Source organism: Brachypodium distachyon, chromosome 4 (genome assembly GCF_000005505.3).
Source record: "Brachypodium distachyon strain Bd21 chromosome 4, Brachypodium_distachyon_v3.0, whole genome shotgun sequence".
NCBI classification, from domain to species: Eukaryota; Viridiplantae; Streptophyta; class Magnoliopsida; order Poales; family Poaceae; genus Brachypodium; species Brachypodium distachyon.
Genome location: NC_016134.3, coordinates 27,567,205 through 27,586,434, shown reverse-complemented (window position 1 = coordinate 27,586,434; position 19,230 = coordinate 27,567,205). Strand labels below are relative to the sequence as shown.

At 43.2% G+C, this 19,230-nt stretch overlaps 3 protein-coding genes across 5 annotated transcripts; all 3 read right to left on the bottom strand.

Moving 5' to 3' along the window:
- Positions 1 to 256: 256 nt before the first annotated feature.
- On the bottom strand, positions 257 to 7,601 carry LOC100845634 (origin of replication complex subunit 3). The gene is made up of 17 exons (XM_003577685.4): positions 7,366 to 7,601; positions 7,046 to 7,294; positions 6,778 to 6,952; positions 6,515 to 6,684; positions 6,116 to 6,246; positions 5,392 to 5,665; positions 5,225 to 5,299; positions 4,977 to 5,053; positions 4,828 to 4,915; positions 3,963 to 4,156; positions 3,600 to 3,669; positions 3,081 to 3,160; positions 2,678 to 2,755; positions 2,027 to 2,102; positions 1,782 to 1,909; positions 959 to 1,126; positions 257 to 838 (listed from the first exon to the last, which is right to left on the bottom strand). Exons 1-17 carry the CDS (start codon positions 7,414 to 7,416, stop codon positions 733 to 735), a joined length of 2,190 nt encoding a protein of 729 aa, XP_003577733.1. The 5' UTR covers positions 7,417 to 7,601; the 3' UTR covers positions 257 to 732.
- A 534-nt stretch (positions 7,602 to 8,135) lies between these two features.
- Positions 8,136 to 12,221, bottom strand: LOC100844915 (MEIOTIC F-BOX protein MOF). Of its 2 annotated transcripts, none has more exons than XM_014902098.2 (5): positions 12,014 to 12,221; positions 10,947 to 11,919; positions 10,301 to 10,459; positions 10,027 to 10,216; positions 8,136 to 8,881 (listed from the first exon to the last, which is right to left on the bottom strand). In XM_014902098.2, the coding sequence occupies exons 2-4, from the start codon at positions 11,889 to 11,891 to the stop codon at positions 10,163 to 10,165; spliced, it is 1,158 nt and encodes a 385-aa protein (XP_014757584.1). In that variant the 5' UTR covers positions 11,892 to 11,919; positions 12,014 to 12,221; the 3' UTR covers positions 8,136 to 8,881; positions 10,027 to 10,162. The 2 variants fall into 2 exon arrangements, with proteins under 2 accessions (XP_014757584.1, XP_010237851.1); XM_010239549.3 differs by having other exon boundaries at positions 10,039 to 10,216; positions 12,014 to 12,220.
- Positions 12,222 to 12,764: 543 nt separating this feature from the next.
- LOC100845334 (F-box/LRR-repeat protein At3g03360) lies at positions 12,765 to 17,825 on the bottom strand. 2 transcript variants are annotated; one of them, XM_024463647.1, is made up of 5 exons: positions 17,602 to 17,825; positions 16,560 to 17,502; positions 13,720 to 13,875; positions 13,444 to 13,639; positions 12,765 to 13,352 (listed from the first exon to the last, which is right to left on the bottom strand). In XM_024463647.1, the coding sequence occupies exons 2-5, from the start codon at positions 17,472 to 17,474 to the stop codon at positions 13,207 to 13,209; spliced, it is 1,413 nt and encodes a 470-aa protein (XP_024319415.1). In that variant the 5' UTR covers positions 17,475 to 17,502; positions 17,602 to 17,825; the 3' UTR covers positions 12,765 to 13,206. The 2 variants fall into 2 exon arrangements, with proteins under 2 accessions (XP_024319415.1, XP_003577732.1); XM_003577684.4 differs by having other exon boundaries at positions 12,765 to 13,340; positions 17,602 to 17,821.
- Positions 17,826 to 19,230: the final 1,405 nt, after the last annotated feature.

The window sequence follows — 19,230 nt, the reverse complement described above, 5'->3', positions numbered from 1 at the left end:
AAAAACATTAATAAAAAATACACGATCTGCATAAAGGAGCTCAAACGACCATAGCAAACAGATTCGTTACTAGCAGGGTATGATCCATAGTTGTCAAAGAAGCCTGCTTGTGAAGCAAATGTACAAGAGAAGACATGATATGATAGTGTACTATCCGCAGTAAATATGACTGTACAAATTCCTTCATTACGAAGTTAGAAAGTACAAGTCATAAAAGATGTGAACTTCACTTTGATTGCAAGCATAACTAAGGATCAAGAATTCAAGATTAGCCAGTCATCTCAATCTTTGTTTTTTTAAGAAATCCATTGTCTTATGGCTGTGTCATAAATCTTGTATCCATCATATTACAATTTACAAATGCTCAAAAAATTGATACACCAGAACCACACAAAGGCTGTATTTGAGTTAAGGTGGCTCCAGACAACAAAACAAAGAGTGAACTAATGCTATCTGTTACATATATACTGCAATAGAAAAAAGGAAAGTCGTTCCTTAGCCACAACGGCCACAACTCTAAAAACATTTTGTATCGTTGCTCGCTTGCATTTCATTTGTTCCATGGCGTTGCTGAATACCCATGGAATTAGCAGAGAGCAGAAAACTGCAAAGCCCCAAGTCTGCAGAAACCGGTCATAGGAGACAATGAGCGGACAGTAAACTGGCTTTACTGATCTTCCATCATTCCAGTCTGATGCTTCGAGAGTGCATTCTTCACCAAACATGGAGGTCTTAAGGACCAAATGCAATCCTCTGCACCAGGTCTGGCCTTCTCTTGCTTGGCATCCGAAGAAGTCCGGTAATTTGTAGCTCAGTGACAGCTCTGCAGAACCGTGCTCTGGAAGACTTGAGTCAAGGATTACCTAGACTAAAAATGTATGTAAAGAAATTATAAAATAATATTTGAAAAATAAGAAACATGAACCTCAGTTTGTCAAATTTATAAGTTCAAGGATACTGGATCATAGATTCACTCTGTCGAGGCATCGCTTTTGATTTCTTTTTTGAGGGGGAACCAAGCAGTCTCCTTTTCCCTTTTGAATGTGTACTATTGGTAATTCCATCAAAAGACAAGTACCAGTCATGGACATTAATTACGTCACCATATTCTTGGGCTAGGTTGCACCTGCAAAGTTAAAGGGATTCACATCAGCTTAAAAATGTCAGTCTTGCTTGACTAAGCTTCAACATGAGTCTATAATCTCTATTCTTTAGTCAAAACTTCAACTCAGAATAGATCCATACAATTTTGCCAGTGAGACCCTTAAAATTTCCATCTTGCCATTCATTGGGCCTTCTTCAAAATCATATAGTGGAGTCAGTACCGTGGACATCATGTCAAGGACAAGATGGCTAACATGCCATGCCATTTCAACAATATGGTGTGTTTACTTTGAGCCAAACCCTACCCTACCAAAATTTGGCTGGCCAAGGCCAAGGTGCTTGCCCAAAATTTGGCCGATGTTTGAGCCTATGCTTAGTCTGTATCGTAGTGGTATTTAGAATTTTAGATTCCAAGCATAGCAGCCCCTTAGATATCAGCAAACACTAGCCAATGCCCGTGTGTTGCTGTGGACAAAAAAAATGACATTGCATGTTTATAGAGAATGTACTATTTATTATCTCAGATCAAATAACCCATATCTATTCTCACCGCAATGCTTTAGCCAAATCAACAGGTGGTGCGGTATGAAGACTGATGGTGACAGACCGCCGCCACCAGTTAAGATCTTTATAGGAGTAAAAATCCAGATGTTAATATAACGAAAGCATGGACTTACATAATTGATGTGTCATGCAAGGATGCTGACACCGCAATTCTATTTTTACTGCAGCAAGAGCATTTAAGACAGCTCTGTGACTTCAGCAGATCAAGCTGAACCATTCTTCTTGGGTTTCCAAGCAGTGCCTAGATTTCAATGCAATGGAGATCAGAATTTATTTATTTTGACAGGAAGATCAGAATTGTTGTTAGTATATGTGTTAGACAATAATAACAGTTCTTATTCTGTGATGATAAACTTACAGATTGCAGAACGCCAACATTTTTGAAGCAAATGATTTCATGAAAAGGTAAGCACTCAACAGGCACCAAAACTTTCCTGTTGAATATCTAGAGATTAGATGCTGAGAAAACTTTAAATGACTTACAGTTATAAAATAAAGAGATAAAAAATATGATAAGCGACTTCTCGGTTCACAACATCAACTTAACTATCGGTCATGGTTGGATGTTAATTACTAAATCTCATTGTATATCACAGTTATTACCTTAATGTCTTGTGAACAAGTACAGCTAGGCTATATTTGGTATTGCAGTGGATTATGGTAATTACATCACATTTGGTTCAACCTCTTATAAATATTATTCGGTGTTTGGCTGTTGCTTTTCTCAATCAAGTCGTGAACAAATGTTTTACTGTGTTTCAAACTGAGGTGAAATGTGAGCAAACAAATACACTGCACTCCCTCCGGCCGGAATTACTTGTCGAAATATTACATGTATCTAAACATCTTTTACACATAGATACATCCATATTTGGGCAAATTTGAGACAAGTAATACCGATCGGAGGGAGTATAACAATTATATAACATTAATCTGATTCACCAAACAGAGTAATATAAATGTACAATCAAAATGTTGCCGAGTTGACATATCGTACTACAAATTTTACCTGGTAATATCATCCAAAAGCATGGTAGCCTTATCATTTAATGGGGCTACTCTATTTGGTGAACTATGTGTTGATCTCCTGATACAGCAAGAAGTGGTAGTCAGCCAGTATTAGCTAATCAAAACTGATAAATATCAAATCATAAGCCATTTTTGCCAAAGGACATCACAGCATCGTAATGCAAGTAACTACTACATCAGCTTGATGGGTTAGCAGGTATATAGAATGAAACAAACCAGCTAATTATGATTGAGCATTAACATAATGATCATGATTCGGTATGTCAATTTTTGCATGACCATTATTGGTTATAACCAACAATAACTGCACTGTTATTTTGGCATTCTTAATGTTGGTTTTGTCAATCAAATTTCACATGAGATGATATAAAGCAAGTACTAACCTAGGCCACTTATCCTTTGTGATCTTCACAGAATCTGTACTGATTGTGGTTGACTGAAGCTCTTTCACCTTGTCAGTAATCTAGAAAAGAATGGACATGTTCATAACTAGGAACAAAGTGCAGTCAATACAGATATTGCAATTATTATGTCTGGCTGTCTGCCACAAGCCAATAGTTAGTTTCTCCAGTGAGGAATTACAGGTCCATTTACCAAAAAAATTGTCCACCAATGGAGAGTGGCCAGAAGCTAGTTCAACCAAAAACAAACACCAATGGAAATTGATTTGAACATCAGATAACCAAAACAATATGCTCCATTTCAGAGTATCTACCAAGATTCCAAATAAACACCCAAGAAAATGAAAACTGTTGCTCAGAAACTGAAAGTAATTTTTAGCAAGTGAATAAACTCAACCAAAAGGATTTCATGAGACATAATATAAATTATCCTTGTACTCCGTATGACTTAATACTTCTTTTCTCAAAGTGTCAGCCATTACAAATAAGCAGTGAGAATACCTCATTCATTCCCTTTAAATGGGTGCTCCAAACATCAAGAACACGAAGTAATTTGTCCGTCGGCATGTATCTGATCCAAGAGAACAGATTTCAATCAGGCATGTGCTCTTTTATCAGAATCTAAAGAATGAATTTCTTTATGAATTGCCTTCACATTAATGAAAAATCAGCCTGTACTGTTATGTAACTGCCACAAAAATTTAGAGTCTCACTTCTTCAATAGTAATTGTAAGTTGTCCATATTACTACACAATACAATAACCATGGCCTAGTAACTCCATTAAGTAATCTGGAGCTTTCACAAATTGTAATAAATAAGAAACTTTGGTGCATCAAGCAGCCTGAAAGGAACTCCGATCTTACCTTACCGTATCCAATGCCCGATCTATAAATCTTCTACCAGCACCTGACTTTCCACTTGATAGATTTTCACTGGTCACTTTAGACATAAGCAGGTCACTCTTTGGAGCCCTCTGAGTATGCATATCCGGGTTGATTACCTCACAGAAAATATCTAAAAGTTGCATTTTCTCATGTCTTCCAGCTTCATACAAGCACTGGATAATCATGAAGTGGAAGATATATATTCAGTGTTATGGACTTGGCATATTTCCAATTAATCAGTTAAAGATGCTTTAACTATGGAAACTGCAATCCGTAGTTCTGCTGTATCTATAATTTCAAATTGTGCAGATATTTTTGGTATCATTAAATTTGGACCCTAGAGTAAAATACAAAGAGAATACAAATTTCTGTTACAGCTCGTTTGGCACCCATCATTTGGGCATAGAATTCTGGAATTCAAAATGAATTCCAGAAATGAACTTGTTTGGTTGGCACGGAATTGGCCACAGGAATTCAATCTTAAATTCCATGGAATCACACTATAACTAACCCTAATTCCTCTCTAAAAGCCATCATTAGTTTGGAATTGTCTCTCACTCTACAAATCCAAGTGGTAGACACATGATTTTTTAACCCGGAATTCAAATTCAGCCAAATGAAATCCTATCAAGAATTGGATTTCATTTCATTTATACCAAATGAAATGAAAGGATGGATGCCAAATGAGCTGTCAGTTTTTAACCATCCTTCACATGTAGAAAGCATGTGAACACTGAACATGTAAATATCTGAAGCGTTGAACTGAAAGAAGACATTTTCTATAAGGATGAAAAATGTCTTTGATGTAAACATAGCAAATTTCTGGGTAGAACCACAAGCCTACCAAGAGAACAGAGCTCCAGTCCTTTTGAAACTTCATCAGCTCAGACAACCCTTCTACCACGTTGTCAGTCTTGACTGAGTAATTTTCCCTGCAATGCAAAGTTTTAAACCTATAATATGGATGGAAATTACTATAGGAGAGTCTTATACCTTGTGCATGAGGGTAAACCAAAAGCGCTCTTCTGCATTGCTTGAGGCAGTGCATCAAATTTATCACGCCAAAAGTTCTGTAGGGTGGGAAATCAGAATGAAGTCAAACAAAGATAATCATGTCCATAAAATCTAGGAGAAGCCGGTCCTAAAAGCCAAAAAGAATTGGCCCTATAAAATCTAGCTTGTAGTAGTAATATAAAATTAGCCAACATTGTATTATGTTGGAAATAGGAAATAATAGAAACCTCAGAATCCTCTTCAAGCATTCCCATACACAAGAAGCTCAAAGGTTCAATGGAGAAGTGCTTACTGCATGCAAGCTGTGTAAATTTGGATTTAGTCTTTGCATGAAAAATGGAGAACATATTCATTGCTAACATGAATAGCTTAAGGGCTTAACATGAATACTAACCTTGAGAGCACTAATAAAAGATGTTATTGTCCCATCGTGCCTGAAAAAGTAATTTCTGAGGAAGACTGCAACTTCATGACTGATGGAAAATCCGGCGCATGGTTTAACAAGGATGGCCTCCACAAGCGCGTTCATTCTATCAGAAGGAGATCCCAAAGTGAGCTTACAGGGATCTAATCGTTGAAGAGCTTCCGATGAGAGCAACTTCCTTGGTGCGTCAAGCGTAGTTGCTATCCCCATTACAAAGAACATTGGAAGCTTAACTACCCACTCACTGCAACAGAGAAATTAGTATTATGCTTTCAAACATTCTATGCGAAAGTGACCCCACCAATTCAAGTTTCTTGGTGGAAGCAATTGTAGAAAGAAAAATGTACATATTATATTTCATTATCTATTTATTTTTGAGAAAAAAATTATTCTTCTACAGAGGAGCTAAACAACACTTGGTGAGTGGCATGGAGAAGGAAATTACAGAAAAGGAGTGGAAGCTACCGAACAAACATTTTGTGTTAAGCAGTCCAAAAAAGATGCCAGTTAAACGTTCCATCTAGTTTTATGTAATCCTGGTTTTGGTATAATCGCATGAGTACCCAAATCAGAGTTTCTTCAAAGCTTCCAATTACCTGGGCACTTTCCAAAAATAACTTCTACTTGGGTTTGCATAGAAGCACATCCCCACACAAGAGCAAAATGCTTGAACACAACGAAACATAAAGTTTACCTCAGCATTATCACAAGCTCTCCCAAGACATCACCAGAACATTGCTCTAAATCATCAATTATGATAACCATAGGTTGATCATAATTCTCGACTCCACAGTACCAAGATGCAAGTGCAGATACATCCGCTACCTGTTCCATAAAAGAAGCAATACACATATTAGGTCGTATTTGCTAATGCAGTGGATTCCTATAATCATGTTTCCCCACCCGCTTTTGCCTACTTGGCTACTTCATTTTTTGGTTAACCAACTTGTTCCTGATCTTATGTCTATCCGTTCACAGCAGATTATAAAATAAATTCAGCGCAGCAGACTATGCCTTGGAGAGCTTATACAACTCCATTCTGAATCGACACTGCCAATTTAATAGATTTGAGCTGCAGTGTGATGTGACCCACATCTGGAACATCTGAAAGCAGCTGCCTCAACAAGCTCCTTAAGCAACCACCGACTCCGTGCTTTGCTGCGAATTCAGTCGCCGACAGCTTGGCCAGGTGACATCCATTTGACTCCAGATGGTCCGTGAGATCCCGAAATGTCGTGACGTCGTCAACAAATTCCGCATTCTCTGCAAAAGTGAGATATCCAATCCCCACATCAGTCAATTCCTCACCAGCACAAAGCAATCAGTAAAAACACTTGGTGGCACGGCAGTGCTTACTGGTGAGAACAAACGCCGTCGGTATCTTCCTGCAGATGACATCGGTTAGAAGAGGGTACGGCTGCTGGATTTCGGCGGGGCACGGTGTCGCAACAGAGCGGATCGCCGAGAAGGACTCGTGGACCCACTGCAGCACCTGGTCGAACAGCTTGAGGTTGATGTCTCTCAGGACCTCCTGGAAGCAAAACAAAACGAAACAATTGCAAGATGAGGAACAAGACTGATTGATCGAAAAACTGACTGAGGCAAGAGAGACGGACGGACAGACATCGATGGTGGACTGGATCTTGGACCAGGTGCGGTGGAACGCCTCCAGGCGGAGCCGCTCGTACAGCGCGACATCCCCCTCCTCCTCGTCCTCCTCCTCGGTGTTCCGCGGCCTCTTTGCGGATTTGGGATTGGGGGATGACGGCGGGGAAACGTCGATTCGCCGCCGGGTCCGGGTAGTTGTTGTCGGTGGGGAACTGGAAGACGCTGCGGCGGCGGCGGCGGCGGCCTTGGGAAGAATAAAGAAGGGCTGCGAAGAGGACGGAGCTGTGAGGGGGAGAAAGATACGGGGCAGCAACATCCATCTGAGTGGAAACGTACCTCGATATTGTTGGCGGCTGCGAGAGGAGTATCGTGGGATGGTGAATCCATGGCAGCTCGGCTCCCGTGGGCGGCGGAGGTCGGAGGAGGAGGAGGAGGCGGCGGCGGCGGCGAACCACACAGCAGTTGCTGACCGAGGCCCGGCGGCTGCTCACCCCAAGCGAGGCGGCGGGAGCTTGGGAGGGGAAAAGAAAAGGAGGCGGCCAGATCTGGAGGTCCAGGGCTGGCGGGAAAATTGCCCGGCCAGAATTGTGTGGGTTTTTGCTGGATCTCACATATTTTGGAAAAAATTGGTACCGTTATTCTATCTTTTTTGTCGAAACAAATCGTTGGATTATGTTTTTTAAGAACAAGAAATTATCATGTTACCTTCTCAATTTTTCCTAACGTTTTTATTTTTTTTCTTTCGAAACATAGTTTGGACGGAGCACCGCGCCGCACAGACAAACCGTGGACACGTGGTCGGTCGCGTGCTCACGTGTTGTATGTTTTTTTTGACAGGCAACATGATGCAGGTGTTTACCAAGGTTTAGATCCCCACGGATTGGGTAAGAACTCTACTTCGATTGTATTATATCAGGTCCACGAAGTACAACTACATTTACAAACAGAGGATGCCCGGCGAGTTAGGGGAACTCGACATGGACACATGGTGGTGTTCCTATCTAAAATCGACTTCTTTGCTTTTGCAGATCTACTATGGTTCCCGGTCTTCCTACGGACCCTTGTCCACCCTTATATTTCCTGCTCTTCATGGCGCATCAGGTTAGTTTCCAGGTCGTATACGAGTAGAATTGTTGCCCATTTCCATCTAATCCGCAAGGGTTCCTCGTCAACCAACCTTCCATGTTTACATGTAAGAAAACTTTACAAGTTTACATACAAGCACTTTGATCGTCACCGGTCGCCGGGCACGTTTGACAGGTGCCTTGCCTTGGAAGACCAACAGAATGTGAACGGCGGTACTCCAGTAGGCAACGCCCAAGTGGACAAAGGATATCTTCAGGAGGAAGCTAGGGACTAGCCGAGACAAAAGTAGTTATCCTGCACAAAAATTGCTACGCAGCAACCAGAACGGTACGACTAGTAAGGACCAGAGAGTACAGTCAAGCATCCAGTACAACATATTCGGAGCTCCATTGCTACAAGCGGCAGCAGACAGTCGTTCCTAAGAACCCAGGTGATCGACACTCGTGAAATCAAGAACTGGTTGCTCCATCAGATGACCGGGTTGAGCCGTTAGATGGGTTTGTTGCTCCATCAGATGAGTAGGTTGAGCCGTCGGATGGGTTTGCTGCTCCGTCAGATGGGCTGTCTGCTTTGTCAGATGAGATTGATCGGTCAGATGAGCCGGTTGATCCGTCAGATGGGTTTGTTGCTCCCTCAGATGGGCTGGCTGCTTCGTCAGATGAGATTGATCGGTCAGATGAGCCGGTTGATCCGTCAGATGGGTTTGTTGCTCCGTCAGATGAGATTGATCGGTCAGATGAGCTGGTTGATCCATCAGATAATGTGTCTGCACAAACATGACGAGAGAATGGTAAGTTATGAGGTTTCATTTGTGATATAAGTAGAAACATTCAATTGCTCGAGAAAACACAAGTAGAAATATTAAAAATATTAGGGAAGCGATTTTGCAGTTGAGCAGCTCAGTGCAGCCTTAGAAGTGACACACAAATACTGGTATTAGGCCATCATGGGGTTCGAGTACGGGTTTACTCGAATCTGCAAAATAGCGCGGACCACACGGTAGTACATTTTGCTTCGTTGTATGTGACATCAGCCAAAGCTCTAGCTGAAATTTTTCTATAGGACAGTTTCACAGGTTCAGACGACCTACGTTTTGAACACCCCTAGGCCCTAACTGGCATCTTACTGAAGAAACCTACAATGACTCGACGCACAACTTGAAGTTTAGAACAAAAAATAACATCGAGGCACTGAACTAAAAGAGCTTCGAAACGAACCAAGGGGAATTATAACACAATTAAATCATCTCCAAACAACAAGACATGCATTATGTTTTCTCTCGACACCGGTGTATGTCATATGGTAAAAGAAGACTCCATTCACTAGAGTTTCTTAACGAGACGTGCAACAATCAAATTGGACACCAAGAAAAGGTTCTTTTTTTCTCCAGATTTTGGTATGTGTGAAGATAATTGGAAAAAAAAGAACAAACACAAATAATTGAGAATGGAAGACAACAACTATAAACGCAGCACGAGAATGAGCATCTACCACCCAAATGCACACTATTCCATCTGCTTTACAATATGGAGTATTTCTTCATCTCATCATGCACATAGACCAGGGAAAAAATAAATCTAAGAAATAATTAAAAAACTTTAAAGTAATGGTACAGTCTAGACTAAAATACAGCAGTATCTGCACTCTTGATATCTCCAATGGAAGACTTTTTGAAACAGATTCTCTTGAGCCCCTATGAGTTACCAACTCATTTACAAAGCATATAGTTTGAATCAAGGATCATATCAGCATACTGTTTTGCATGTTAATCATGGATATCGTTCAAAGTCGGCAAGGGGAATCAGAGAAAGAGCAGTTTAGTCAACAATGAAGACCATGGAAACATTTGTTCGCTCATGGATATACAGTAATAAACAATTATGTGAAGTGAAATTGCCATATTTAACTTACATGTGTACTCACCATCTTTGGTCACGAGTTTGATTTTGTCAGGACTTATGCCATATGTACTCAAGGTGCTCAAGAATTTGTAAACCCTTCTATTATTCTTCATGCATCTGATTTCAACAATCTTTAGGTGCTCAGATCAAACCAATTGTTCCACTGGACTGCAAATTTCTTCTATACTCATAAATCTCTCCTACAGAGAACAGAAATATCTCGGATAATTAATTATTCATGATAACTTTGCAAGACAGCAACTATCAAAAAAGATTGCATGTACCTCACGAAGTTCAAGAGTGAGTTTCTCTAGAATTGGTGCGTGTTCAAGAAAGCGAAGTAGTGCTGTATGGAAGTCAGAATCAAGATCCCACCCATCAAGTACCAAAGTCTTCAGCTTGCTGAATGTGGGACACCATGTCATGTCTAGCTTGAAAACACGCTGGGTAGAGTAAAAGAAACAATTAATTTTGACATTCAAGATAAAAAGAATAGAGATAGTGGGTAGAATTTTGAGCAAAACAAAGAGATAACAAAATACATCCACAGTCCACTTCTCACTTCATAAAGTTCTTTTTACTAACACAGAAATATCCTTATTATAGTGATGTCAACCTAAATCCTGCAGAAATTAACAAGAGCCTAACTATTTCCTAATTCTCAGAACAGCTTGATGTCAGAAGTTCCAAAACCATAAAATGCAATAATACATCCACACAAACGAACACAAACAACTTGCCAAGGATATCCTTACTGAAGCATGAAAACATATAGAAAACACAACTGGTGGTTACAAGTCACAAGAAGCTTGTATGAGCATAGAGTTCAAGAATATGAATATATGCAATCATAGATAAACAAGCGACCTAGTAGTATGAATGGTGAACAACGAAACACTAGGAACCAAGGTAGAAGCGGTGCAAACATACCACCCCAAGTTCAGCTTCCAAAGCCAAATGTGTAGCGTTGGACAGACCTCTGAGAAGCACAGACTTGTCACTGCCGTCACGAACCCCATAACAATTAAGACACGCACCAGAATGGCAATCTCCGCAGTCGTCATGCCTACTATTATCACTACAGAAGATATCAAGCGCAACAGACGCTGTCACTAGCAATGGCATGCTTTCAAGCACAGGAGTCCAGCCGCTGGTGCTTCTCAGTTGCAGTAAAACAAGACCAGGGGCAGAGATACATGTGCGGAACTGATAGTCAAACTGACAGTTGGTGATGCAGAGACGCTTCACCGACGGGGATGACAACTTACTGACGGCAGTAAATCTGCATGACCTCATCTTCAGATCCTCCAACACGGGGCACCTTGAGAAATCCAGAGCACGCCTGCACAGAACTACACACTCGAGCTCTAAGGTCGTCAAATGCTGGGAGGCGAGAGGCATTTGGACCAGCTTCAGAGGTCTGGTCAATGAGCGAACCCAGACCCGGAGCACCTCCACATGGAAATTTATAGCATAGGCCATCCAGAGCTCCACGTATCGGAGTGGCTCCTCACTGTCGTTGAATTTACCACCAGCAGCAACACCCCGCACTATAGATCTAGGGATGTAACGGAAGGTTTCCAACTCGAACTCGCGCAGAAGCACGGGGCGGCGCAGGAGCAGCAGGCCGTTGACGAACTTGTTGAGGTGCTGCGGGCTGCGCCAGCGGTCGCTGCTGCGGGTGATGCGGACGACCGGCGACGATCGCCAGACGTCGCGCCAGCGGCTGGAGAGCACGCACGACCGCACGGCGTCGCGGGCCGGGAGGAACGAGAGCATGTGGTGGAGGAGCTCGTCCGGGAGGGCGCTGATGCGGTCCGCGCCGCCCGCCCCGGCGTCTGGCTTGAGTCTCTTGCCGTTGCGCGTCCTAGCCATTCCGTCGAACAGGCGGTGGGCGCCGGTGCTGTTGGCAAAACGAAATGTAATGATTTAAGCAAGCGGCAGAGAACGCCATGGAAACAGAGGGGATGCGAGAGGCTCTTGACGCATACGCTCACCTCACTCCGCTTGGAAGACCCGCCGCCGCCGGCAAGAGGAGACGACTACCAGATCGCCGCCGTGAACTCTCTGCTCGGAACGAAGTCCGGGAGAGCGGAGCCGCGGAGAGCCCTGGGCACGACGGTCTTGAGGCGTTTTACTTCGGCTTCACGGAGCAAGCGGGTCTTGAACTTCCAAATTTCGCTTGAACAACTGCTTATTATTTCTGGATTTTGCTAATCCGGTATAACTAGTTAAATCTTTTTATTCCTTCGTTAATAAAATGCTTTTTAAATGAGTGGATGCCATATGCAGCTGCAGGTTATTTTGATGAAATGCCAAAGAGAGACGAATAATGGAGAGAAATTGACAAATGATCGACCTTATTTCTAATATACTTCATCTGTTCCTAAATCTAAATATTTGAAATCCTAACTTTGTACTAAGTCAAACTTTTTAAATTGAACAAATTTATAGAAAAATCCACAAAATTAGTTTTATTAAATCAATCGCACTAGTCCCTCCGATCCATATTAATTGTCAAAATATTACATGTATCTAGACGCTTTTTAAGCATAGATGCATTCATATTTGGACAAATTTGAAACAATTAATATGAATCGGAGGGAGTATATAAAACTTGAACAAAGTTCAAGAAGTCGATTCAGAACAAAGTTAAGACTTCGAACATTTAGGAACAAGGAGTAGACGTTAAAGCCCATCTACCAATCATTGGTCTAGGACTCCAGGTGCACTTGTTTCGGGGTCGAATAAGGTGCCAAAATCTCGTTTTTCTTTACCATTCTCTCCTCATATCTACCACCAAATTAATAACACCAAACATAAAAACAAACTATAGATAAAAGTTCGCCCCTACAGAAATATGCATATACGGTAGCATATGTCCATCCACAGTATAATCCCATTCAACATAAGTCGTCCATAAACATAACAGGGAAGTGCTCCTGTTTCCCGTCGAACACAACAGGGAAGTGCCGAACACAATATAAACCAGCATGCGCATAAACATTAGCTAGTTAGTAGTGATAACGGATGATGAAGGGCTCCACAGATCGGTGGAGTACAACACGCTAATTATGAGCTGAACCACCAGAACTGAAGTTGGATGTTCCAGAAAGCCGGGCCAAGATCTGAGTGAGGAGCTGGCGTGCAGCTGCTGAGCTTGTATCTGCTGATGCTGTCTGCCATCTGCTCAATCATGCTCCGAAGCTGAGCGTTCTGTGAGGGGGAGCTTGCTCTGACTCCGGGGTTGAGGAGGTCCAGCTCCTGAAATGTGAGGGAGAGCTTGCTCTGACTCCAGGGTTGAGGAGGTCCAGCTCCCGATTCCTGAAAAAAAATCTTATTCTCTGTAGGCTCAACATGATCGTTCTAGTTAATCACGAAAACTGAATTTGGGACCTAGATGTACAAGTGTCAATGGCCAACTAACCTTCAGAAGATCCAATACTCCGATGGATATTAATTTGACCAATATGTATGCCATAGGTATCCAAGACCGCTAAAATTTTGTGAACCTTCTCATCAATCGTTTCACACTTGATTTCCATTACCTTAAGTTTCTTAGTTGCAAATGGGAGCTCTATTGGATTGTAGCTTTCTTTAGTTACCATTTGACTATTGATTGCCTGTATTGTGAAAGAAATATTCATTAAATCATGCATGGTAACTTAAATGAGAACAGCTATCAGATTTATAGAACATATACCTCACAAAGCTGGATGGTAAGCTTATCTAGAACAGGTGTATGCTGGAGAAGGCATATGAGTGCACTAAGATTGGTCTTCATACACCACTCATTGAGTAATAAAGTCTTTAGCTTGCTAAAGGTTGGGCACCGCATTAAATCCCTTCTGAAAATAAACTGTAAACAATGTAGAGTAGGAATAGCTCAAAATTTAATATTTGAAGTACAGATTGCGATGTACTGAAGTAAAAGAAACTCACCACACATATAGAAAAGCATGATTTGATTTGGGCGCAGTCAAAAAGAGGCCAATAACCCATATAAAAATTTATAGGTTATAATGGCTCTAGGGCATGTATGGGGTGACCCTGGACCCAAGGGGTGCGACAGCTCCAGGAAAGTAGCCGCACCTGAAGGGCAGGGATGAAGTGGACGGGATAACTACATCAATTTGTTCTCGACTTGACTCAAAACTATAACACGGGCCCTTTTATAGGGAAGACTCAACTTGACATCCAAGAAAGTAATCTCTACTTTCCTAACAAACTATATCTTAATATTCTTATCTACTCCCTCCGATCCATAATAAGTGTCTCAGATTTAGTACAACTTTGTACTAAGTTAGTACAAAATCTGAGACACTAGGGGGAGCAATATCTTGCCTAATTAATTTAGAAAATACTACTAGGATTTCTTCCCTTATTTGGATATCTAGGACTGCTTCCCCTTAGGAATGTACGTCCATGACATCACACCCTCTTTTTTTAGCAGCTCATCCTCGAGCTGTGGCGGTGGCCACGGCTGAAGTCCGAGGAGGCCCCAAACTGATGGCTAGTCATGGCTGTGCAGCACCTCTAACTTTGGAGGAGGAGGCACCCATGTCCCTGCTGCTTTCGGAAGAAGTGGCCTCACCCTTGCGCCTGGGGGCAGGAAAGGAACCTCCATGTTGCTGCAGTATGTCTCACCATGTTTGCCTGCACTGATAGGGATCACCTCCGTGTGGTGTCCGCCTTGAGAGACCCTTCCCTACTATTGATGGCCAAGGCACTTGCTGCAGCTCCTTGCAAGCTTGAAGACGTACACGGCAACACCACCGCCCATAATTGACCACACCCCACCCCATCCCTGCTGGACTTGCAGGTCGTACTCGAGCTGCTAGTTAGCGAAGGCGCCTCTGCAAGGCCGACAAGCTCCTGCCACAGGTTGCACTAGCACCATGGCTTGCTTTGTAGAGTCACCCATCGGGGCAGCAACGGTGAAACCAACGGCGCTGCAGCTGTTGGGGACATGGTTGTTAGCGTGGCTGCTTTTCATTGCTCCACCCGTCAAGCATAGCTTCAACCTTTGCGAAAGGGTTGGGTTGCAGTTTGTCCAACGCAGCTTGAATCCTGTCATATGTAGCTTCAATCTTGGCGAAAGGAGAACTCCGTGGCATCAGGCAGCGGTGAATATCGACTGCTCTGTTAGCAAATTGTCATGATCCAGGTTCAAGACATGGGGGCTAATGACTCTAGGACCTATACAGGGTGACCCTGGACCGAAGAGGCGAACTTGCCTCATAACGATTACATGCGGCAGCTCCATGGGGAAGAGACAGGATAACTAGATTGGTTTATTCTTAACTTGCCTCGCAACGATTACATGGGGCCCTTTTATAGGGAAGGCTTAACTTGATATCGAAGAAACTAATCTCCACTGTCCTAACAATAAATATATTAATATTCCTATCTAATCCCTTGCCCTAACTAATATAGAAGTCCTCTGTACCGAAATTCTTGACGCGACCGAAATTTTGCAAACCCCCCCCCTCTATTTTTTACACTTGAGCTCCACCGTCCCCTGCATGATGTACTCCTCTGTCTTCTCCCTCCCAGAACACTCCCGTATCTTCCCCATCGCGCTCCCCTCCCCGTCTATTCCCCATCGAGCTCCCCTCTCCGTCTCTCCCCTTCGCCCCGCCGCGCTCCGGCCACCTCCGCCGCCGCACTCCGGTCGCCTCTCCCCGCCGCGCTCCCCTCCCCCATCTCCCTCTTTTTTCTATCGCCCTCCCCTCGCAGCAGCCGCGCCACAAGAACGGAGACCACCGGATCTGGTGATTGGGAGCCCTGATTCGGTCGACGGGAGCCTGGATCCGGTGGATGGGAGCCCGGATCCGATGGTTTTCAAAGGGGGAGGAGGAGGAGCATGGACCGCCGCCGCCACAGCCCGGGGAGGAGGAGAAGGGGCTGCGAAAGAGGAGGAGGGGCTTCGAGATCCGGCGGCGGCGACGCGACGTGGAGGCGGAGCAGCTCCTCAAGGCAGCGGCGACGAGGAGGAGCAGCTCGAATATCGCCGCATTCCGACAAACCAAACAAAAACCATTGTAATTTCTGTAATTCTGAGGATGTTACTATAAAATGTTATTCCTGAAGAGGTTGCGACAGAAATTAGGTACGGAGAGAGTAACTAATTTAGATGATACTACTGGGATGTCATCCCCTATCTAGATACCTAGAACTAAACTCCCCATAGGGATGTACGCCCATGACTTAGGTTTAGTTAAAATATTCATAACTTCCACTTTTATTCCCTGAGCAACATAAATCCATAAGAAATATAGTTGATAGCCAACAAAAACACTAAAACTCCTCTTGCAAAGCAGAAAGTGTGACTTCAGAAGAAAATAAGAAAATCCCTAAAATAACCGGTTATTCACATTGCTGAAAACATGATGGGATTTATAAATGTACAGGTGGAAGCAAAATGCTTGTACACATGCTACTTCACAAATATCAAATGATGACACAGTAGTGTAAGAGACACAACATATCAGATTTCACAAATAGCAACAGAAGTTAGGAAATAATTAAATGCAAACGTACCACACCAGGTTTAGCTATCAACTCCAAGCTTTTAGCCTCTGACAAACCGTTGAGAAGCACACAATCTCCATTGCCATCATTATTGGCACCACAATTCTCACAAGTATTACTGACATTGAAACACGAACTCCCAGCCTCTTTACCACAACAATCATCACAGTTTGTGAGTTTAACAGATCCTGTTACTAATGATGGCATGCTTTCAAGAAATGGAGTCCTCCCCCAACATTCAGTAAATTCCAATGTAACGAGACTTGGGATGGAAATTCGAGTCCGTGCATTTTGATAAAACATACAGTCAAGGATGGTCAGCCGTTTAACGGATTGAGACAAGATAACATCAAGTGCGATGTAGCAATCCCTCATCCATAGTTCTTCCAGTGCTGGGCACCTAGAAAAATTAAGAATGTTACCATTTAACATCACGTTGCAAAGCTCCAACCTCGTCAGGTGCCGAGAGACAAGAGGCAGGTCCTCCAGGTCAAAACTATTGTTATCACGGCTTAAATGAACACTGAGCACTTGAGCTTGGCACAACAGAGCATGTCGGATCCATAAGTTGATCTGCGGATCATCCTGGCTCCGGAAAGTACCGAGTTCTACCTCACACGTGTGCAGAGGCGCGGTGCGGTCACGGAGGAGCAGCAGGTGGTTCACAAACTTGTTGAGCTTCCTGACACCCCGCCGGTTCAGTATCCACCCCTCACCGGTGACGCGCAGGACTGGCATGGACTTCCAGAGGTGTTGCCAGCGCCTGGCCAGCACGCAGGTCTGCACGGCCTCCGGCACCGGCAGGAACGACAGCACGTGCTGCAGGATCTCATCCGGGAGGACATCAATCCCATCTCCACCGCCGATTATTGCCTCAGGCGTCGCGTTGCGCCTGCGGGAGACCGCTTCTTGCTCTAGAGACATAGCGTCGAACAGATGGGGAGCGCCGGTGCTGGAGCAAGGGATTGGGGGTAAAATCAACAAATTTCAGATCCTTCACTGCATCAACTGGCACCTCGGAAGTAAAAGCAAGAACTCGTGGATCCTTTACCTATGGATCTTGGGGAGGCATGGAATATCGTGGCACCCCAGCGAGCCGGATCCGCCGCCGCCGCCGCCGGCAGTTCTTCAGGCCGACCTACCTCCCGGGCGCCCCGTCCGCATCCGGCAATCACTGACTGGATAGAAACCTGTGGCCTGTGGACTGCGTAGATGCTTGGGTAAAGAAGCTTGAGGCGGAGAACCACGGCGGCGAGGAGGAATGGGAGAAAAAAAAAAGTGCAATTTCCCGGTCAAGAAAAATGCAATTGCCAAAAAGAACTAAAGAAGCTCATTTGCGGCAAAAACTAAACTACGACGTACAAATTTGAAATTTGGTCTCATATGACCAGAGCATTTTAGCCTTTTCACAACCGTTTTGCTATTTCTTAAGCGACTAAGAAATAACTATTTTTTAGTTGATGATAACTATCTTTGATTCAATCATTGAGATTCGTGTAAAATTAGTATTTCGATGGATAAAAAAATCTTGACTGGATGGTTATGATTATTAACTGAGAAATAACTGCTAATATTTCTTAGACGACTGAAAAATAGGCATTCTCTTTTCACAATCATCACTTTTGTATAGTTTTTGGTAACGAAAATAGCTAGTTGGGTCCACTGGTCAGTCACCTTCTTTCTCCTCGCATTGGACATTTCGTCGAGCAGTTGGCGGACATTGTCTCCAGTACCTCGCCGCTCGCAACCGGCTCCTTGCTTTGCCTTACTCATCGCTCGGAAGACAAAGCTAGTGCAGACACTTTTGCTGACGCGGCAAGATCGATGCTTCTCCCCCTGAAGCAGCTTTGCATATGCTAGAATGAGGGACGATTCACCATCGCAGAGCACAAGCTTGCGATTGTGGCCATGGTGTAGACAGGGCTCTATGTGCCGGCACAACACACGAGGTGGCCGTCGACATTTTATCGCTGGTGTCGTGTGTGATGTGCCCGCAGCAATGGGGTGCTAGACAATATGGTGGTAAGCAGCAATGTTGTATGTATGTGAAGGGCTCACTACTGAGAAAAAAATGCAGGATTAAAAGACGACGGTATCCGCGTCAGCTAGCTTCATCTTTCAAACAATGACCGAGGTGAGCGTGATGGTAGTCGGCGACACTACCCACCAACTGCTCAAGGAAATGTTGAAAGTGAGGAGAAAGAAAAAGATGAGTTGGGTGCGACATGCATACTTTAGGTAAAAAAACCGGACACGTACAACATCCAAAAACCGCTTTTGGTTGGGTCTAGAACTAAATATGTCCAGTTTGAGAAGACCAGGAACGAAAAAGTCTAAAATTTTCTTAATGGACCAAAATAAATTCGATGAATAGTTGAGAGTAGAAAAAAAATACTTTTCTCTATTCAGTATAAGGTTATGAGTGCTCTTTGTGAATTTATGAGTATATATATTTTTCTACTGTTTTTTCAAGTTATACTTCGTCAGAGAACTCGAATGAACCCAACTAAAGTTCAAATAAACAAGATAAGAAATAAAATGGACAACATGATATCCCTCAACAAACAAAAGAAACACTTGCAGTAAAAAACAAAACCATATACTTGTGCATAATCATAAACTCTTATCCACGGGAGACCAAAATCCGTGCTTCCTCCGGTGAAAGTAGGTTCCTGCCAAA